Genomic DNA, 16,104 nt, shown 5'->3' on the forward strand with positions numbered 1-16,104 from the left:
CCCTAAACATTCACTCCCAGCACTGAGCAGGCTGTAGTGTGTGCACCATCTACAAAAAAAATTGCAGTTACTCCCTCAGGTCTCTCTCACGTCATCTCCCAAACCTGAGACCTTGACTATTAAGGACAGGGTAACAGGTGAGTGGGACACTACACACCTGCAGCGTTCCTTCCCAGTCAAACACCATCCTGACATGGAAAGTATATCATCGCCACTGGATCTAAATCCTGGAACTCCCTCCCCAACAACACTGTGGGACCACCTTTACCAGAAGGACTACAGTAGTTTAGGGCTGCTGACCCCCATCTTCTGTTTTAAGTAAATGACTCATAGGTCACCAAGACTGGAGAGGAGTGCAAAGCTTTATGAGAATGTTGGCAGGACTCAAGGGCCTGAGTTGTGGCGAGAGGTTGGGTGGGCTGGAACTTTATTCCTTGGAGCGTGGGAGACTGGGGGGGGGGGGGGGTGACCTTATGGAGGTGTGTGAAACCATGAGGGGCAGAGATGGGGTGAATACACAGTCTTTTTCCCAGGGAAAAACTGGAGGGCATAGGTTTAAGGTGAGGGGGGAGGAATTTGAAAAGGACCTGAGGATCAACTTTTTCCACACAGAGGGTGGTGAGTATGTGGAATGAGCTGCCAGAGGAAGTGGTTGAGGCAGGTACATTAACAACATTTAAAAGACAGTTGGATAAGTATGTGGATAGGAAAGGTTGAGAGGGACAAATGGGGCTAGCTTAGGTGGCGCCTTGGACGAGTTGGGCCTAAGGGCCTCTTTCCGTGATGTTCACTCCCAGGAACTTGAAGCTCTCAACCCTCTCAACCTCAGCATCATAGAAAGCATCCTATCTGGATGTATCACGGCTTGGTACGGCAACTGCTCTGCCCAGGACCGCAAGAAACTGAAGAGAGTTGTGACACAGCCCAGCGCATCACGGACACCAGCCTCCCCTCCTTGGACTCTGTCTTTACCTCTTGTTGTCTTGGTGTAGCAGCCAGCATAATCAAAGACCCCACCCACCCAGGACATTCTCTCTTCTCTCCTCTTCAATCAGGTAGAAGATACAGGAGCTGAGGGCACGTACCACCAGACTTAAGGACAGCTTCTACCCCACTGTGATAAGACTACTAAATGGTTCCCTTATACAATGAGATGGACTCTGACCTCACGATCTACCTTGTTGTGACCTTGCACCTTATTACACTGCACTACCTCTGTAGCTGTGACACTTTACTGTTATTGTTTTTACCTGTGTTACCTCAATGCACTCTGTACTAACTCAATGTAACTGCACTGTGTAATGAATTGACCTGTATGATCAGTTTGTAAGACAAGCTTTTCACTGTACCTCGGTACAAGTGACAATAATAAACCAATACCAATACCAATTACTCTATGACTCCAAGAAACAGATTAATGCCCTGACTTTTTTCAACTTTCCATAATCAAACTTAAGTAACCTCTGGTACCATGCTGCAACTGTCTTAGGCAATATTTATTTATAAAAAAATGTCCTATTTTCCCACTTGCATTGCACCTCCTCTGCCGGTCAGTTCATTCCGCAAACTCCCCGGGCTCCAGTGATCAAGCAGCTATTTCTCAAGAGCTACAGATTAAATGAAGCAGACGAGACAGTTATTGATGTGCCCAGTCATTGCTCATTCCTCAGCAAAGGGGTACACTGTCCCTTAGGATAAGCCATTGTATCCTATAAAAAGCCACCTGTAACTTACACTGGTCCCATTCTACATTACTCTAATAGAAAAACTGGTTCATCCAAATAAAAATAAATTGCTGATTGAAGGGAACATTATTTCCCATACAAACTGCTGAGAGTCTTTCAGGCAAAGCTTGCGAAACTCCTTTCATGCTTTGACAACAATGCTTTTCTCTAATCACTTTGATGTAACATTGAAGAAAGAGAGAGTCGCTGTTAAGAAAGCTGGTTTGCCTAACTTCAAGCATTTTTTTTGATCCGGATTTATAATCTAGGATGGTAGCATAGCGGTTAGTGTAACGCTATTACAGCACCAGCAACTCAGGTTCAATTCCAGCCGCTGTCTGTAAGGAGTTTGTATGTTCTCCCTGTGTCTGAGTGGGTTTCCTCCAGGTGCTCTGGGTTCCTCCCACATTCCAAAGGCGTACGGGTTAGGAGGTTGTGGGCATGCTATGTTGGTGCCAGAAGTGTAGCAACACTTGCGGGCTGCCCCCAGAACACTCCACGCAAAAGATGCTTTTCACTACGTGTTTCGATGTACATGTGACTAATAAAGAAATCTTATCAAGAGGCAAGTCACATTTGCAACATTAAAGGAGCCCAATTAAAGGAAGGATGTGGAAGCTTTAGAGAGGTTGCAGAGGAGATTTATCAGGATGCTGCCTGGATTGGACAGCATGTCTTATGAGGATAGGTTGAGTGAGCTAGAGCTTTCCTCTTTGGAGAGAAGGACGATGAGAAATGACGATAGAGGTGCACAAGATGATAAGAGGCATAGATCAGTCAGAAACTTTTTCCCAGGGCGAAAATGGCTAACACAAGGGGGCATAATTTTAAGGTGATTGGAGGAAGGTACAAGGGGGATGTCAGAGGTAAGTTATTTTTTTACACAGAGAGTGGTGGGTGCATGGAATGCACTGCCTGCAGAGGTTGTGGGGGCAGATACATCAGGGACATTTAAGAGACTCCTAGATAGCCACATGAATGATAGAAAAATGGAGGGCCATGTGAGAGGGAAGGGTTAGATAAATCTTAGAGCAGAATAAAGTTACAGCACAGGGGCTGCTCGGTGCTGTAATGTTCTATGTTCTAATGACCAGATGCAGCCCGTGAGAATCTAACGACTTATACTCCATGGTATAATGACTGCCAAACTAACACTGTTGGGGTCACCACTGTCTGGAAACTCAAATGGACCTCGGGCACAAGTGCAGGTTAGAGACAGAGTAAGCTGTGATGAGTAACTCACTTCATGACACCCATTCAGCTTCGTACAAGTCCCAAGGCAGGGGAATGGCAGAACACTCTGCAGCAGTCTGGATGAGTACAGCTCCAACGACACAAAAGGATTGCTACCATTTAGGACAAGGCAGCCTACTTAAGTGGGATCTGATCCACCTCGCTAAATACTCGCTCCCTCTACCAGCATGGTGTCAGTGTGCACCATCTACAAAAACCACGATGGTTACCTCACCTAGGCTACCTCAACAGCACCTCCCAAACCTGCAGTCTCCACACCCACCCGGGTCATTCTCTCTTCTCTCCTCTCCCATTGGGTAGAAGATACAGGAGCCTGAGGGCACGTACCATCAGGCTCAAGGACAGCTTCTACCCCACTGTGATAAGACTATTGAACGGTTCCCTTATACGATGAGATGGACTCTGACCTCACAATCTACCTTGTTGTGACCTTGCACCTTATTGCACTGCACCTTCTCTGTAGCTGTGACACTTTACTCTGCACTGTTATTGTTTTTACCTGTACTACCTCAATGCACTCTGTACTAACTCAATGTAACTGCACTGTGTAATGAATTGACCTGTACGGTCGGTATGCAAGACAAGTTTTTTTACTGTACTTCGGTACGAGTGACAATAATAAACCAATACCAATACATCAAGGTGACCAAGGGCAGCAGGAGAGTGGGTACACCACCATCTACAGGATCCCCTCCAAGTGGAACACCATCCTGATTTGGAAATATGTCACCGGGTCTTCACTGTCACTGGATCCAAATCCTGGAACTCTCTCTCCAGCAGTAAGGGGTTCACCCTTCACCTTTTCAAGGGGGAGCCAAGGATGGGGAACAAAAACTGGCCCTGCCAGTGAACATCGAACACAGACCAGTACAGCACAGGAACAGGCCCTTCGGCCCACCATGTCTGTGCCGAACACGATGCCAAATTAAACTAATCCCTTCTGCCTGCACATGATCCATTTCCCTCCACCCCCTGCATATTCATGTGGCTTTCTAAAAGCATCTTGATGTCCACACCCCAAAAAAATAAATGAATTAAAAGATTATGATTTTCAGGAGAATCATAGCTCAGAACGCAAAATGCAGCTGAAAGTGGTACAATGATCCAAGGATATTTTAGAAACAGAATAAAAAACAAAGTTTGGCAAATGCACCTGTGTTGCCAAAGCACAACCCCAGACACCTCTCAACTTATCATATCCCTCAGTCCCACCTAACCTGTGATACATCCAGTACTCTCTTGAACACATTTGCCCCCAGAACACTCTACGCAAAAGATGCATCTCACTGTGTTTTGATGTACACGTGACTAATAAAGAAATCTTATCTTATCTTAAACAGTTCATTTCAATCTCATCCTGTGTAATTTATTCTAAAAGTCTGTTACATTTTGGTGAGTTCACAGGTTCATCACTCACTGACAGTGGACGTGTTGTACATAACTGGACTCAGTTCAGTGTTTATCACCACAGACTTTGAGTGAAGCTCATGTAACACACCGTGGTGTTAAAACCCAGTGGAGACAGAATGTCTTTTTGTTAACTTCATGTTACTGGAAACTTTCTACTATTAATAAGCCTGGTTACTTATCAATTACACTTAAGACGCTGGGAATATGTAGGCAGAGTGAGTAACTTTCTTCTGCTCAGTCTAAACTCCTCCAAGTTGTATTACCTGTTTCACTGGAGGCCCATGTTAATACAAAGATTCCAGTTCTAATAAACACACACTGCTACCCCCACTTTACTACAAACCAGGGCAACATTTGAAACGACTATGCTACTTTCTCCCACACAGCACTGACAATGGCACAGACCGGAACCTGTTCAGGTGTTGCACAGCTCAACGAAATTTGCTGAATTAAAAACTCACCGCCAGGTAGAGAAGGGTGTACATAGCGAAGGAGGCGTGGCCAGAGTAAAACGACTTCCTGAAAGTGAAAACACAACACCCAAAGTGAGTCACTCAGGTAAAACACATCTGTGCCAGAGAGAAATGACTTTAAAGTAATTCTGTTTTTCACATCTGAAGTTTACACCAGGAAGGTTCAATGGGTGATGACATATCTTGCTTCCAACCTCTTCATACAGGAGTGCACAACAGTGAAAGCTGCCAGTGGGGATTTTGATAGTCACATCTAATCTAACCCGTTTGCTCTCACAAAGAACTTTGTTCTTTTTAAGTCATGGGATCTGGATTCACCAGCATTTACTGCCATCCATAACTGTCTCTTAAAGCGGTGGTAGTGAGCCACATTATTGAACTACTGCAGTCCAGGTGTTGTTGGAACTTCAAGGAAATATATTGTTGGTCCAAGTCAGGATGGTGTGTCTGAACCATTGAAATGACTTCTGAGGCCATTCAGTCTACTGTGTGTCCACACCAGTCAGAAATAGATGTTAGATTAATCCCACTGGTGTGTAAACCCTACAGGGCATGACTCTCCAAGTGCTCATCCAGGTCTTGGTTAAAGGGATTCCTGTCTCTACCAACCTACTAGGCTGTGAAGTCCAGACTCCCACCAGTTGTTGAGTAATATAGCTTCTTTCAATACACAATCCTGTCATGAAGTCTGATAGCTCGTTCACCCTGAACCTTGGCTCAGTATGCAGTGCACTTACACCCCCAAGCCACTGGAAGCCCCAACAGGGTCTAGCCAGCTGTGGAGACACAAGAGAATGCAGATGCTGGAATCTGGAGCAACAAACAATCTGTTGGAGGAGATCAGCGGATCGAGCAGCATCTGTGGGAGGGAAGGAATTTTTGACATTTTGGGTCGAAACAGTGAGATATAACCCTGCACCCGGATGCAGGGATTCGACGCGAAACGTCGACAATTCCTTTCCTCCCACAGATGCTGCTCGACCCGCTGAGTTCTTCCAGTGGATTGTTTGTTGTTCTAACCAGCAGCAGTTAGTTGTAACACCTATCCACTCCATGACCAGGGAGGGAAACAGAATGGCAGTGGGTGGGATTGGCTCACTGGAAAATCAAGATGTGTTCAGCAGAGAGGTTTAAGGACAAAGGTATCTCACCTGCCCTCTGTGACTGTCGAGGCTGTCCCATTGCACACGTAATCCTCGATGTATCCCTTCGAACAGTTAATTTTTGAGAAATCCGGGTTGCAGACATGCAGGAAGTTGGGTCTCAACCTGCCAACTGCAACCTTTGCCAGATCAGTGAGGGACTGGCTAACAGCACAACCAAAGAGGAAACAGCCAACCTGCCTGTATATCACAGATATGTAGGGGTTCGAGATGAAAGACTTTGTTTTCTCATTCAAGAATCGGACCCTATAACTTTCACTGAAGGCAATCTGTGGCGAAACAAAAGAGGAAGAAAAGTTAATCGTGCAACATTGGCTGTTTCAGCTCTCACCCCCTCCCCCCCCCCCCATCCTTATCCTTCCCTTTCTGTCATCTCATTGGGGTCTCAGCTTCTGCTGCTGGGAGTGTGGAACAGATCAGAACATGCACAAGGGTGCAAGGTGAGGGAGAACAGCCGTCAGGACTTTTCCTGCCCTCAAATTCAGTTTTATTCAACATTTTGCCCCAGCCTACACTTCCCACTGCCTTGGACAAGCAGCCAGCACAATCAAAGACCCCTCCTACCCCGGGTATTCACTCTTCTCCCCCTTCCCATCAAAAGCTCGAAAACACGTAGCACCAGGCTCAAGGACAGCTTCTATCCCGCTGTTATGAGGCTACTGAACGGACGTCTTGTATGATAAGGATGGACTCTTGATCTCTCAATCTACCTTGTCACGGCCCTTGCACCTTATGTTTACCTGGACTACACTTTAATTGTAACACTTGATTCTGCATTCTGTTATTGCTTTTCCCTTGTACTACCTCGGTGCACTGATGTTTTGAAATTATCTGTACGGATGGCATGCAAAACTAAGTTTTTCACTGTATCTTGGGAGGTGATGATAATAACTTGATTCCAAATCGTGAACTTTGTTCAATCAAGCAAGAACTATAGTCATTGCAACAGGAATCCAAAATTAACAATGCAAGTGTAAAGGGCCTTGAATGGCCCTAACTCCCCCTCCCTTTGCCAACACAACTGATGCAGACTAAATGCTTCAGAGACACTTGCTGAACTTTGTGCATTGATTTCATTCCGATTAATCCCACAGTTGAAATTCAGTGAAACACAAGCTTCCTGTGGCCACTTCATTCATTGCTCATTTATTACAATTCAAGGTCAGAGTGACAGAGCTATTGTTATTTAAGGCAGTCGGAAACGGACACTGCATTTGCGTAGTTGGTAAATTATTTTACGCTCAAGGTACATGGTAACCTTTTAAGTTTCCTTAAGTAACATCCTCCGCCAAATAAAAGTAGCATAAGATTCTATTTGTGTCCCTGAAACAAGCGGCTTATTGACCTGACCCTGTCCTTCCCATTTGTATCTTCCACTGAGCTGTACGAAGTCAAACTTGTAGCATCCAAGGCAGACTTGACATCTGTGATGTCAGCACAATTCCAATGCCAAGATAAATTCTGTGGCATCTGAGTGAGCAGCAACTCCTTCCCCACATTGTTAATCACACGGGGAGCAGACAGCATGTAAAGGCCTGTTGCAGTTCACATCTAGCGTGTAAATAACTACAGGAATTCCTTTACAGGAATAAACTGCTGACGTAGCAATACGGCTTATTAACCTCATCCAGTCGAGGGAAGGAGTCTTTGCAACACAAACCACACACCCAGGAAACTAGGCAGACAAGGTACAGCAGGAGTGTGGCCAAGTTATTAGACTAGTATCCAGAGACCCTGGAGATATTGTTTCGAATCCTACTGGAACATATGGCTAACACGAGGGGTCATAATTTTAAGGTGATTGGAGGAAGGTATAAGGGGGATGTCAGGGTTAAGTTTTTTTTCACATAGAGAGCGGTGGGTGCATGGAATGCACTGCCTGCAGAGGTTGTGGGGGCATATACATTAGGGACATTTAGGAGACTCTTAGACACATGAATGATAGAGAAATGGGGGGCTATGTGGGAAGGAAGGGTTAGACAGATCTTAGAGCAGGATAAAATGTCAGCAAAACATTGTGGGCCGAAGGGCCTGTACTGTGCTGTAGTGTTCTATGTTCTATAATAATTAAACAAATTTAGATTTAAATAACAACTCAGTGAGGTTACTGATGTATAATCAATAACAAAACTGTTGCATCATCGTATGAATGTGTCCATTCCCTTTTGGGAAGGAAATCTGCCAGCCTTCTTTGATCTGGCCTATGTGTGACTTCAAACCTAGAACAACACGCACTGCTCTCATCAATGGTCTGAAGTGGCTATTCGGCAATTATCATAGGTAATGTACACCAACCCTGCCAGAAACGCCCACATCTACAATGGGGCAACAATGGTTGAGCACCATGAATGTACACCAAATATGTCACTTTTCAAAACTCTGGTTAGGCCACACTTAGAGCACTGTGTTCAGTTCTGGTCGCCTCATTATAGGAAGGATGTGGAGGCGTTGGAGAGGGTGCAGAGGAGATTTACCAGGATGCTGCCTGGATTAGAGAGTATTGAATATGAGAAGAGGCTTAAGGTGCTAGGGCTTTATTCAGTGGAAAGGAGGAGGATGAGAGGAGACATGATAGAGGTATATAAAATATTGAGAGGAATAGATAGAGTAGACAGTCAGTGCCTCCTTCCCAGGGCACCAATGCTCAAGGCGAGAGGGCATGGCTTTAAGGTTATGGGTGGGAGGTTCAGGGGAGATGTCAGGGGGAGGTTTTTCACCCAGAGAGTGGTTGGTGCATGGAGTGCACTGCCTGGGGTGGTGGTGGAGGCAGATACATTGGACAGGTTCAAGAGCTTGTTGGATAGGCATATGGAGGAGTGTGGGATGGGGGTATATGCGGAAGGAAGGGGTTAGGTAGTGTGAGGGTGGTTTGATGGACAGCACAACATGGTGGGCTGAAGGACCTGTTTTGTGCTGTATGGTTCTATGGTTCAATACGTTCCCAAGTTAGCTCTAGACACTGATGGTACTGCTCACTGCTGTTATCCTGGGCTGACTCGTTGTTCAGTGTGCCACATCCCTTATACCAAACCCTGCCCAGATGTTGGATGGCACTCAGCTTTACAAATTTAATTCCGTCATTTTCTTTTCAAATGTGGTTCTTTGACAGACGCAAATGCAAACTACTGACACCTGCCAAGCAATGACTCATGACGAGTCCACGAAAACGACCAATCATGACAGTCCGATCCTTTAGCGGGGTAACATCTAAAGTTCAACCTTTGCCCCATAATCCATTCAATCAACCACCATCTCACACAACTACTTTTTGAGGGTAAAGTGACTTTCAGACATGCTGCATTATCAGTTAATCTGTCCCTGGGTGTTGGTAAATGGATGGCTAGGACACCAGGAGTGATTGGATGTAGTGTGGGCTCTTTACCGCTACGACATCCATAAGAGGAGGGAGTCAAGACTCTGGTGTAACATTGTTGACAACACAGGCCAGCCTGATACACCAGCCCATTATGTTTGAGGTGAAACTGTTCTCTAAGCAGGGTAGACACAAGAGACTGCAGATGCTGGAATCTGGAGCAAAAGGCAAACTGGAGGAACTCAGCGACAGGCAGCATCTGTAGAGGGAAATGGATAGTCAATGCTTCAGGTCGAGACCCTTCATCTGGACTGGACCAGTCTAGATGAAGGGTCTCGAGCTGAAACGCCAACTGTTCATTTCCTTCCACAGATGCTGCCTGACCTGTTGAGTTTCTCCAGCATCTTATTTGTTGCTTGTTCTGAATCTGTCCTGCCTGATCCCCATAACTTGCGACCAAAATCCCCCTTTCCTTGAATTCGCTATGTCTGCCTCCACACCTCTCTGTGATATGGAATTCCAAACATCCACGACCCTCAGAGCAAACATCCCTGCTCATAAATGGACAACCCATTGTCCTGAGACTTTCTCCCTGCTTTCCAGCTTCCTCCGTGACAGGGCACCCCTTCTCAGCATCTACACTGTCAAGACCTCTCCAAGTTTTATGTTTCAATAAGATCTTTCACTCTTCTAACCTCAAATGAGTCTAGCCCCAGTCTACTCAATCATTCTTAATTGGCTGCTGCATCTGTCCACAAAGCAGTGGTTATGCAAGTAATTAATTGACTGAGAATACTTTAAGACATCTTGAAGTTGTGATAAGGTGCTGTGTGAATGCAAACTGCTTAAACACAACAAATGGTTGCGATTAGTGTTGAGAGCAAGGCCTTTAATCATGGGTTTTAGTAGACATCCACAGACTTGTGGTTTATGATGTCATCTGGATCCCTTGATGAAAATCTTGCCCGTTCTTTAGGCCTTTCTCATTCCCCTGTTACCCTCCACTCTGTACACCCCATGTCTGTCAGAGAGCTTGATCATTTTGTCAGATGCTGGAGTAACTTGTCTTACTGCAGAATCCTCCTGAGCTTCATTGAACCGCTATCAGACACAACTGATTCTGTCCGAGCCTGAATTTATTCTTTAGGATCATAAAAAATTTACAATGAGGCCACTCGTCCCCTTGTATCTGTGGCAGTTGATAAAGAGATAGCCAGCCTGACCCCATCTCCCACCACTGGGTCCACAGCCCTGCAGATACTGGCTCTTCAAATGCACATCCAAGCACAGTTTAAATGTGGGGAGGATTCCTCCCTCAACTACCTTTTCAGGCAGTGTGTTCCAATTCCCCGGTGAAAAGACATTTCCTTATCTCCCCTCTCATTCTTCTACCAATTACTTTAAAACTACACACTCTGTTTTTGACTTCTTGCTAAGGAAACACAATGTGTTAATTTTCTCTCCCTGTTATAAGTGCCTACGACCTCGCAAGTTACGGATCATAAGCTCTTGCTCACTCAGGAGTTATCTTTACATTTCACTGGTCCCTTTGTTCCAGATGTTATGGCTATTGTAGGACTTGGCACGACAAAGGATTGTTTGTACGTCGGAATGATTTACCGTACAGGAGTGTGGCCCACACTCAGGAGCATTGCTGTACATTACATAGCCTCTTGACTGACACAGAGAATGAATCAATAAAAGTACACCTCATAATGTGTATGTCTCTGTGATAATTATCTGATGTAAGGTAGAATAAACTGCCTCCTCTAGAAATTGGATGTATAATCCCAATATAAAGAAAATGTATTTTAAAACATGAATAATGTTCATAGTAAAATGGCCAACATATTACATCACCTACACCATGAACCCATGCACAGTTGCCGTGTCACAGAATGCCGCTCTCCCAAAAGCACTTTTTGATCTCTTATTGTGTTTGTGCTTTTGTACCTCTCTCCGGCTGGTTCCCACAGGTATCATTCCAATTTCCTTCAACAGTCACCCAAGTCCAAGTAATTTCCCTATAGGAAATTTTTCTAGTTGCTCACCTTGTTCTAATTTGTAAACTCAATCCTGGAACGTTAATCCAAGTTATACAATGCCCTAACTCCTTGCCTGATTTAGCTCAGTTAAAGATAAACATTGGTGGCACACCCTTTCACCTTCGGTTTGCTAACTACTCAATTACGAGGGCACACTGGAACTATGTCAACCAGCTTTTCGTGATTAATGCATCTACAAATACTGGCAGGTTATTTTACTGGACACTTAGTTACAAAGCATCCACACATCCTCACTGGCTACCAAGGAGACACAAGAGACAGCAGATGCTGGAATGTGCAGCAACAAACAATCTGCTGGTGGAACTCAAACTGGACAAGTAACATCTGGGGCTGGGGGCAGAGGAATTGTCGATATTTCAGGGTGCGGGGTTTCAACCAGAAATGTTGACAATTCCTTTCCTCCCACAGATGCTGCTCAACCTGCTGAGTTCCTCCAGCTTCGTTGTTGCTTCGATTGCTCCCAAGCGAGCTGATTTTCTCACCGCCATGTTGCTGACCAACTGCGCAGAACCCACCACAACCTCATTCAGACACTGAAATTGAGATGAAAACACAAAAGGCTGGAGGAACCGTGTTGTGTGTTTGCTCCAGATTCCAGCATCTGCAGTCTCCTGTGTCTCAACTGAAGTCGGGATGCTTGCATTGAACCCGCCCAGAGCCATTGATGGAACAGTGCTCCAGACATGTCTGTTCACACTGAAACAAAGTGCAGTGGTAATAAGTAGCAGAAAAAACAAATGATGGATGACTGTTCAGTTCCATCTGGACCAGGTTATGTAACCCAGATGAAACAATGGGTGTGAGTCTATGAATCATGCAATATGGGAACTTCCTCATTGCAATGCCAATTCAGGACATCTGACTAAGGTCCCTGACTAATGGTGTCTTGCATCACAAGGGGATGCCAAGATGATCCACAGGATGTTCAAGATACCATAAATAATGAGAGACTTGGTTGTGACCTTCTGTCATGTATCATACATCCCATAACCACACACACTTTCCAAAATGCTGACCCCTTAGAGTGAAAGGTCAGTGTATAACCCCAGCTACAACCAAAAGAAATGCATCAAAACCAGCCTCTTATCACCCCATGCTTTGTATCTGGCTGTTCATGAGCAGTAACTCCACAGAATAAACAGAGAGCAGCCAGCCAGTCCCTTGGTACAAAAATGACTGAGGCGGCTGCAATTAGCCTGAGTAAATGAAGTACCGATCATCTAAAAACTGGAAAACACCAGCTCTCTGGACACTCAAACAGGGTGCCTCAAGCTTGTTCCCTTTGTACAACACAGAGGTGTGAGCATGGAGTCACAAGCCACAAGCACATTTTCCCATTAATCTCAAGCTCTCTGAAGCTGATGGTAGGATGTATCTAACAATGAGGAAATGGGGGAGAAAAAAACTTTACCCAAAGCTTCAACCCAAACAAGACAAATCTCAATAACACACACAGGACTAGGTTACTGGTTTGTAGTGCTAGTTACCAGGGTTGGGACGGCCATATGTTGCGGTCTGGATAACTCCGGCAATATCCCCAATGCCCTATTAAATCAGCAGCACCTGTATAGTGGAAGAGTCGGACCCCTATAGCAGCTGATCACACCCCACCACTTATTGCCCTTCCAAAAGCACAGCCCACAGGATTACAGAAGTTACCAAGTTGAAGGAGGCTGTTCGGCCCATCGAGACCATGCTTGATGTTTAAACTTGAAGTTTGTAAACTGATGTGGGGGTAAAAATATCTTGAAAAGCAACAATAGCAATGTTTAAGAGGTATTTAGAGGCACGTGAACAGGAAGGGAATGGAGGGACACGGACCACGTGCAGGTAGATGGGATTAATTTGGATTGGCATCATGGTCAGCACAGACATGGTGGGCTGAAGGGCCTGTTCCTGTGCTGTACTGTTCTATGTAAAAGCAGACTGATCCTGTGCTTCCTCCCACTGATGCAGTTTATGGTAAACACATGAACCTTGAAGAGCACCTCTCCCCAAATGAAACCACTGAACCAACCTGTCAACCTTAAATTTCAAAAAGGTAGTTAATGTTCTGGACGTTCTTGATGCCCCATGACCCACATTAGGTACTCTTGGCTAAAAATAGCTCCCATTCTGGAGTGCTGGTGATATTTCTCACTTCCATCATGGTGGAATTAGCTACTGTGTGTGGACCGGCTGGCTGGGTTTAGCCACACAAACACCGAGCTGTGATTGTAAACCATGCTCAGTCCCACTGGTGATATTGGTATTGGTTTATTATTGTCACTTGTACCGAGGTACAGTGAAAAACTTGTCTTGCATACCGATTGTACAGGTCAATTCATTACACAGTGCAGTTACATTGAGCTAGTACAGAGTGCATTGAGGTAGTACAGGTAAAGACAATAACAGTACAGAGTAAAGTGTCACAGCTACAGGGAAAGTGCAGTAAAGGTAGATAATAAGGTGCAAGGTCACAAGGTAGATCGTGAGGTCACAGTCCATCTCATCATATAAGGAACCGTTCAACAGTCTTAGCATAGTGGGATAGAAGCTGTCCTTAAGCCTGGTGGTACGTGCCCTCGGGCTCCTGTATCTTCTACCTGATGGAAAAGGAGAGAAGAGAGAATGACCCGAGTGGGTGGGGTCTTTGATTATGCTGGCTGCTTCACCAAGGCAGTGAGAGGTAAAGACAGAGAGGTAAAGAAAGAAGTAATGAGATACCTCATTAAGTAGGTTGTCCTCAGACAAGAAGTGTCTGACACTCATGCAAGTGTCTCCATGCATGCTCTGGCAGATGACCAATATCCCAAATCAGGTGAATCAGCATCACCTCCCAAACCTGTGACCTCTACTATCTCAAAGGATAAAGTTATCAGGTGCTCAGGAGCACAGTCACCTCCAAATCAAACCACTGAACCAATCAGAAGCAACCTTTCAACATTAAGTTTCAAAAGGTAATTAGTGTTCTGGAAATTCTTGCTGCACCATGACCCAGAGACTTACTCTTCCCTTACTGTCACTGGGTTAACCTCTTGGAACTCTAGCACCGGACAATTCTTTAACCAGCCAGTTTAAGATGACGGTTGGCCATCACATCAAGTCAGTCTGGGGTGGACAATGCCAACTTTACCAGAATACATTAAAAATTCTGTTCTAAACTATACTTTAAGAGATATACCAATCCTTTGGCCAATGTTGTCCTAAAATGGCCTCCTTATCTTATTTATTTAAAATGGCCCAATATATGCAAGTGGTTCGACTTCATTATGGTTCTTTGAATAGGGTATCGAGGTGTCACAATGGAACAGCAAGCAGAGCCGCTGCCTCACAGCTTCGGAGACCTGGGTTCGATCCTGACCTTCTGTGTGGAGTTTGGAAGCTCTCCCTGTGACCATGCCAGTTTTGTGTGTGTGCTCCGGCTTTCTCCCTGGGATGTGTGGGTTGGTTGGCTAATTGGCTGCTCTAAATTACCCCTAGTGTGTAGGTGAGTGGTAAAATCTGGGAGTTGGGGGGAAGTTGATGGGAAAGTGGGCAGAATAAAATGGGATTAGTGTAGGATTAGAGTGTGATTAATGGTCGACATGGACTCGGGCTGAAAGGCCTGTTTCCGTGCTATATCTCTCTATGATTCTGCCTTTGACTAGAGTTACAACAAAAGTTTCTGGAGCCAATTGGGTGAAACTGAATAGCTCTCGTTGAAATATTTTAATCTAGTTTAATTGTGAAATAACGACAGAAGCTTTTTATTAACCTGCCCACCATATGTTGCAAGACCATCCATTTAATTAGATCAGGAACTGGGTGATGTGGGAGTAATTATTTTCATTAAGCCAAGTCGCTCTCATATTCTTCATCTCTTCTTCCATTGTCTCACCACCCTCCCTCCACCCCTTCCCCCGCTACTGGTTAAAACAATTAGTTTATCAGCATTTCTCTCAAGGACCTTCTAAGCTTGGGTGACAGCACTAACAGGGTTAACATGGTTGCTGTTAGATGCATTTCCAGCATCTGTTCCTCGTCAAATGACATCTTTATATAACCTTGTGTTAAGGTTAACCTCCAATCAGATTGAACAGATGTTCCCCATTTCCATTTAAGCAGGTCTTGTTAAAGTTTCCATAAATTGTGATGCGTTCTGAAGGGGAATGAGCAGCAAATGTACAGTAGCTTTTGTTAAACTTACTACATTGAGGCTTTCAGAACCTTTTCTTCTTTACCTATTATAATAACTCCCATTTCTGGGACTGACATTTTCTTTGTTTTGGCACCGAGCCAGCCTTTAAAGGTCCCTTTCGCAATGATCTTCCATTAGTGCAACCTATTTCCTACTTGCCTTTTGGTATTACGTAGACATCAACATCTTCCAGCTGAAGCGGCTGACATTACCATCACAGAGCCCCTTCTCAATACAAAGGTACTAATCTTCCCATCCCATCTCCCTGTCTTATCGCTCTTCACTATCCTGGGGTCATCTCACCAGACCAATTTACCCTGTTAAGCCAGCTTCTTCCCACCCAAGTTGTCACGATTCACCAGCCTTAGAGGAGGCCAGTACGAGGAATAATACCAACATGTGTGGCAGTACGTGCACCTGAAATGTGCTACGCCACACTCCCAGATGAACACAAGACTGGTGCCATTACATTCCACCTTCCAAATCCAGAACACCAGGCCTACCAGAAAATGCACCACTGAGTACAAATGATCACTTCTCAA

General features: G+C 44.9%; 1 protein-coding gene across 3 annotated transcripts in view; it reads right to left on the minus strand.

Annotated features, from left to right (window-relative positions):
* The window catches only part of LOC127584967 (phospholipid phosphatase 3-like), an 81,771-nt gene that overhangs the window by 17,812 nt on the left and 47,855 nt on the right, over positions 1 to 16,104 (minus strand). For all 3 annotated transcript variants that reach the window (XM_052042045.1, XM_052042044.1, XM_052042046.1), the window contains 2 exons: positions 6,013 to 6,293; positions 4,850 to 4,907 (listed from right to left, as the gene is read on the minus strand). In XM_052042045.1, the coding sequence (XP_051898005.1) occupies positions 4,850 to 4,907; positions 6,013 to 6,293 (339 nt within the window). The remainder of the gene's footprint in view (positions 1 to 4,849; positions 4,908 to 6,012; positions 6,294 to 16,104) is intronic.

Source organism: Pristis pectinata, chromosome 31 (genome assembly GCF_009764475.1).
Source record: "Pristis pectinata isolate sPriPec2 chromosome 31, sPriPec2.1.pri, whole genome shotgun sequence".
Classification (NCBI taxonomy): domain Eukaryota; kingdom Metazoa; phylum Chordata; class Chondrichthyes; order Rhinopristiformes; family Pristidae; genus Pristis; species Pristis pectinata.